This window comes from Parus major, chromosome 7 (genome assembly GCF_001522545.3).
Source record: "Parus major isolate Abel chromosome 7, Parus_major1.1, whole genome shotgun sequence".
NCBI classification, from domain to species: domain Eukaryota; kingdom Metazoa; phylum Chordata; class Aves; order Passeriformes; family Paridae; genus Parus; species Parus major.
This window is the reverse complement of record NC_031776.1, coordinates 24,678,242-24,684,391: the sequence shown is the minus strand read 5'-3', so window position 1 is coordinate 24,684,391 and position 6,150 is coordinate 24,678,242. Positions and strand designations below refer to the sequence as shown.

Genomic DNA, 6,150 nt, shown 5'->3' with positions numbered 1-6,150 from the left:
AATTTCCAAAATCTCATTCTGCTCAGATACAAGTGCAGAGCAACTGGGTCAGGTCTTTGCATGAGCAAAGATGAAACCTTGGCATGTTCAGATGTGTTAGATGTCAAAAATTAAACACTTGTAGAGCTCATTAGGCTTTTAAGTTCCTCCTAAGTCTTAGTTTTGTCTGACTAAATCCTTCATTGACTCTGCCTGAAAGCCTTGGTGCTAGGCAGCTATCCTTCCTGTTTAACCTTGTGTCAGTTGTGTCACTTGTAACAACAGAAACTGAAATAATTAGTCAATTTTTAAATGTGGACTTTTGCTTTCCAAGCTGACTACCCCTTTAAAGATAAGATGTCCCCCTGACACCTCTCTGATATAGTTAGTGCCTAATAGCTACGCACAATGTCTTTTCTCCACCCTCCTTGCTTTTTAAAATGAGGCTTACAGCACGCCAGCAATTTAAACTTCCGCTCTCCGTTGGCAAGTCGGGATGGCTTTGGTGAACAGTCTGTTTCTTCTGATTATTCCTTGCCACTGTGAGGGATTATGGCTGAGCACCAGCGGCTTTCGAGCACCAGCGGCTTCCCCCTCCCCAGCCCAAAGACTTGACCCAAACACACTCTCCTTGCAGATTACAGCGGAATCGCTAATGCAATTTTGGCCTGACTTTGATGCAGCACTCTATTGATGTGGGGTGACGCCGCAGCAGAGCAGCAAGGTTAGAGCTCGGCAGTGCTGAAGCCGGAGTCCCTGGGCTCAGGTGTGCCTTTCCCCTCCCGTGCGGCTGCGGGGCGGTGCGGGCCCGGCTCCGAGCGCTCGGCGCGCACCCCGCCAGGGGAGGGCAGAATGCGTGTCCAGCTCCAGGGTCCTGCACGCCCCTCGGGAACATAATCCCGGCCCGGTCAGCTGCTGAGCAGTCGGGTAATCAATCAGCCAGGAAATCTGATTTTTGCAAGCCTCACCCAGCCGGGAGTTGGGCTCAGCCCATGGGTGCGGGTCCGGGTCCGCTAAGGAGAGTTCCCCGTGTCTCTTCTGGAAGCCCTGGGGCAACCTCTGGGCGCCTTCCGGGAGGGCCAGGCAGGGGAGCTCTGGACCAGGCTTGACGGAAGAGCGGATAGAGCATCAGTCCCGTCCGAGGCTCATCCCCCCTCCCTGGACGTGAGGCTGAGCCTCGGCAGCGGGGCTGGGGCTCGTCGGGCTGTGTCGGCCCTGGACATGCCCGGGTATCATGTATATTTTATGTATGTGTATATAACATATATATTCATAAGCAAACAAACATCTGAGCCGGGGGATCTTTAAAATGTTCCAGCCACAGCGGTACCCAAAGGAGAGGAGAGCGGCAGGGAAAAAAAAAAAAAAAATTAATTTCTTTTTTTTTTTCCTCCAGGCATCTGATTTACTCCGTGACTCTGATGCTTATCAACAACGCGTGAAGATTGCAGCAAGGATCCTCCCTGGAAGGCGAGGAGGAGCAACTTCCAGGGGGCTGGGAGGAGGTGGAGTGCAGCGCGGCTCTCGCCTATAAGGAGGTGCCCAGAGAGCGGCTGGTGCTTCCCACCCAGCCGCCGCTCGCAAGGTGAATCGCCGCGGCGGCAGCCGGGGCAGCAGGCTCGGCTCGGGCACTGCCGCCGGCGTCCGGAGCGGCTCCTCCAAGGGCTGTGAAGAGTACCCCGGGCGGCCCCGGCTTCCCATCACCCGGACTGCTTGGATGCTGTATGGAGTAAATGAGCGGAGGCAGAGCGAGCGCACAGAGGCTGAGAGGCGCTCGGAGACCGGGACCAGGGGAGACAGGCGGGCGGCTGGTTTTCCCCTCCGGGGCTGAAGATGGATTCCCGAGCCCTCGGGGGCTTCACTCTGCTGCTCTTCACTTTATGGCATCTGGGATTAGCTGCAACAAATTGTGAGTAAGGGGAGTGCAAGGAGTTGCCTGGGGTTGGGGCGGGGGCGGGAGGAAGAGATGGGATATAACTCCCGGAAAAAGGGGGTTATCGCGCCATGACCTCTGAGAAACTTAGCTCGGCTCCGCTTTGCTGATGGAGCTCAGAAATGCAAAGTTGTAGCCAGATGTAGGGACTGCTCTCCACCGTCCTGCCGGTGTGGACGTGGGAGTGAACGGGAGGCGCTGGAGCCTGCGAGGAGCCGCTTGGGGTTTTCCGCACGCTTTGTTGTCTTTCCGCTGGCCGCATCTTTTTGCGCTCAGTGGCTGCGGGCCACCGGCCGGGACGGGGCCGGGGTCGCGGCTCTGCCTGGCGGGGAGGGTCGGTCCTTCCCGCAAGGGCCGGGGGCTGCTGCGATTTTGCGGGGGCAGCCTGGCTCCAGCCTGGCGGAGCAGCGCCGGTGGCACCGAGCATCTTCTCCTGGCCCGGCGGTACCGTCGGTTCCTCGGGCGCTTCCCACGGGCGCGGCTGTGTCCCGGGGCGTGGTGCCCCAGCATTTCCTGGCTGGGAAATCGCCGTTCGCTCTTTTTTTTTTTTCCCCCAGGGAGATCCGCTCGTAAGTTCGCCGCGTATCCCTGCCGGCCCTGCGGGCTCGGTCCCCGCAGGCAGGAGCATCCCCTGCCGCCGGGCTTTGCGGTGCTCCGGCGGGCAGGCAGCTGCGGCTGCTCTACGGGCGCGCTCGGGCGAACCCGGTGCAGCCGGGGGCCGGCGGTGCGGCGAGTCCCGGAGCCCAGAGCAGGCGGTGATGCTCCGTGGGCTGCTCCCCGGGGCCGGAGGGCTGGCCGGGCGGCCGGCGGGGCTGGGAGCGGGGCTCCCGGTCCGGCCTCCCCCGCGGCCCGTCGGGCGGAGCGGGGCGGGCGGGGGCGCGGCGGCCGCCAGAGGGCGCTGTTGTCCCGCCGGCGGCGCTGCCCCGGCCGAGCCCCGCGGGCAGCGCTGTCCGTCCGTCCGTCTGTCCGTCCGTCTGTCCGCCCCCTCCCAACAGCCCGGCCCGCCCTCTAGCCTCTTGCTTCTCTTTCCCTACATAGATATTTTCCTCCTCTATCTTCTTTAATTTCCAGTCAATTAAATCACGGTTAATATGTTTTAATAACGCTCGCGAATACTAAATGGCAGGCGATTTAAGGCTGAGGCTTGCCATTACGGATGCGGCCATAAAGTTAATTCCTAACACTTAAAAAGAAACTCCGCGTTAATGAGTTTTACTATTTCACGGGTGACAGTTTAATTTCACAGTGCCAATAAACATTTCCATTGAATATGCGCTGCTTCCTAAATATTTAGGAGTCAATCTTAAAGCATGATGATCAATGGTTTTATTATACTGTACAGATTTTACTTATTCATTGAGCAATGAATTAGCATGGAATCAGCTGTAAGTGCTTTCCCAGGAGCTGAGTGAAGGAGCCTGTGAATCTGTAATAGCTGCAAGTTCCCTAGAAACCTCGTTAGATTCGCATGTGAAGATCTATGTGTGCTTGCACGGACCTCAATAATTGAACCCAGTATGAAAATTCATCACCTTCTTAAATAAATCATCTCCTTATGTTGGAGCTCAGGGAAGCTGCACTCTTCCTCAGTTTTGGGCCAAGAAAGCTTATACACGGGCTAAAATATTGAAGCGGTATCCTGAAATATAGTCAAGTAGCTGTATGAAAATGCTATTGCTTTAAAACATGACTGAGCTTCCAGGTACCCAGGAACCAAAAAAAAAAAAATAACCACATCCCACATATGAGAAGCTTCGGTGTAGGTGACTGTCAGAAGCTTCTATCTGAAAGCCCAGGTGCAAATGGGAAAGGATTGGTTCTATTCCTTCCTCCATTTGAATACTTTGGCCAAAGGAACTGCATTCAGATGCCAGTACTGGTATGATCACAATGACTTCAGCAGGTTTGTTTGACAGATTTTGTGAACGAGAACAGAACTGGGGACAGTATTTATAGCTGAAAAGGACTCCACTTGGGGGTGGGGGGGAAAGTGCAGCTCATTTAATTTTCTTCCTACTATCTAATATGTCTTTAATTTGTTTTTTTTTCCTTGCATCAAAATGATAAAACTCTTAAAAATATTCTTTACTCGTTTATTTAATTTACTGTAAAATAAAAATTATTAAAAATTATTTTTTTCTCACTTAATTTACTGTAAAATAAAAGTCCTGAGTAAGTAAAAATCTTCTCTGCCACTGAGATATTTGATTCTAATTTTCTCTTTGGTAATAGTTTTTAATTAAAGAAAGAATTGTTGAAGATACTGCTTTGAAACAGAGCTACAGGCTAGGGGTCAGTAGACATCATTAGAAAGATCAGAATTGCCAAATGCTAATAAAACATTAGAAATTCCTCCCACTTTGCATTTTGCAATATTTTATTAAATTAGGTAAATAGAGTGGCAATAGAATTTCTCCCCAGGATACTAATTACTAGAAAATGAATAAATAGCCATGTATGTAACACTGGAAATGTTTTGCATATGATGTTTGGGAGAACTGAAACTTCAACATTTATCAGATAGACAAGGAGACACAAAGGCTTTCCTGCTATATAACGAATTAGTTGCCCTTTAGCAGCACATTCTGTGATCTGAAAACATTAGTAGCTTTGGGGAGTCTAGACTTCTTGTTGAGCTTTTTTTTTTTTTTTTTTATCCCTACCTTTTTCATTTTAAAGTTGGAAGGAGGGAGCAGTAGTAAAAAAATGAAAGGAGATATGAACTCATGTTTTTCTTAAGCACTTCACAGTATTGGTTCAGGGCTAGTGTGCAGCTGCAGAAGAGAATTGCAGGTGCCATTAGTGATCTTCCACCCAATTTAGTGTTGTGTATCTTAAAAATGTCCCCTATTGCTATTTTACAGCTTATGCCTCTCTCCCCCTTACCTGTGTCTTTCTTGACTGACTTTTCACACATGGCCTGAAAGATGAAGCAAATTAAATCACCTCCTGGTCAAGTGGCACCTTTTAAATCCCATTGCAAAAGTTACTCTCAAATGATTACATGTTTTGGTTCCAGAACACGGCTGCCTCTGCCACCTACAGCATCACTAACATATATTATCCCTTTTCACCAGCACTTACTAACTGATCAGGAGACTTTCAAACCTCTCACTTGAACCAATTCATAAGTGTCAGTCAAAGCTGCAGAAATTCAGTGTATAGTAGAATGAGTTCTTCTACTGAAGTTCTTGCAGAAAAACATGGTTAATGTACATGGTCCATTGCTCTGCAGTAGATTTCCATGTGACCTTACAGGACACATCTGTCTTTATTAATTCTGTTCAGTTAAAAACAGGCAATCTGTGTTGGATTTTTTTTTAAATTTATTTTGTAAAAACTGAAGAAAATGTAATTTTTACTGGACATAGAAATTATATAGATAATTAATTTGTTTATTTTAGGCAACCAGTGTTCACTCTGATTTTAGCCTTCCTTTCTCTGTAATGGTGATAATTGCACAGGAGTCAGACAAGTATAAGTGAAAACTTACAGGAGCAAATCTGACTCTGGGTATATGAGGCCATCAAGATCAAGAGTGTGTGTCTGGGATTTGTGTAACAGCACAAATGAGACCTGTTGAGTCAAGTGTGGCAAAGGCAAGGGGTCTCTTAAACAGTGACCTTTCTATCCCTGTGGTCAGAAATGCTAAGTTTGAAAAGCTGTGCTGAAATAGATAGAATATTGACGTCAGTTTGTGGCTCATGTGCTTGCAGGCTGAGTAGAGAGCATCTGACAAATCTCTGGCTTTTCCTCTGCTTCCAGTACTTAAAAATTCTTAACATAATATTCAGCCATGCTTTCCTCCTCTTAGTTTCATATGGAGGAGGGGGAAAACACAAATGTTAGCCTTTTCATGCCTTCAGATGTATCAATGGAGGAATGGTACAAAACAGTAGGATTTCCTGAAAGAAAAGCTGTGTATGACCCACAGCTGATTGGTGCCTCCTTTGCATTTCTGTCAGTATCTGACTTTCAGTCCCTTTGGCTCAATCAGCACTCCTTGGCTGGGAATCAGTCTCAAGATGGTCTTTCCGTGGACTACAATGGTCTTTGGATTCTGCATCCACCAGGCAGATGGCATTGCCAGCTACAGCAATCCATCCAGGGTTATTATCTCAGAATCCAATACATTATCTACTTGGACGTTTTCTTTTTTTCTTTTTTTTCCCTGTTAATGTTTTGCAAATGCAGCAGGTTTCTCCTTATAAATTAACAGCAAGAACAAATTGTTTTCA

The 6,150-nt window shown here is 48.7% G+C and overlaps 1 protein-coding gene across 1 annotated transcript in view; it reads left to right on the top strand.

Moving 5' to 3' along the window:
- Nucleotides 1–1,376: 1,376 nt before the first annotated feature.
- CNTNAP5 (contactin associated protein family member 5) overlaps nt 1,377–6,150 on the top strand; it is a 276,352-nt gene continuing 271,578 nt past the window's right edge. Inside the window, exon 1 of the mRNA XM_015635016.3 lies at nt 1,377–1,888. Within this exon, the coding sequence (XP_015490502.1) occupies nt 1,813–1,888 (76 nt within the window). The 5' untranslated portion in view covers nt 1,377–1,812. The remainder of the gene's footprint in view (nt 1,889–6,150) is intronic.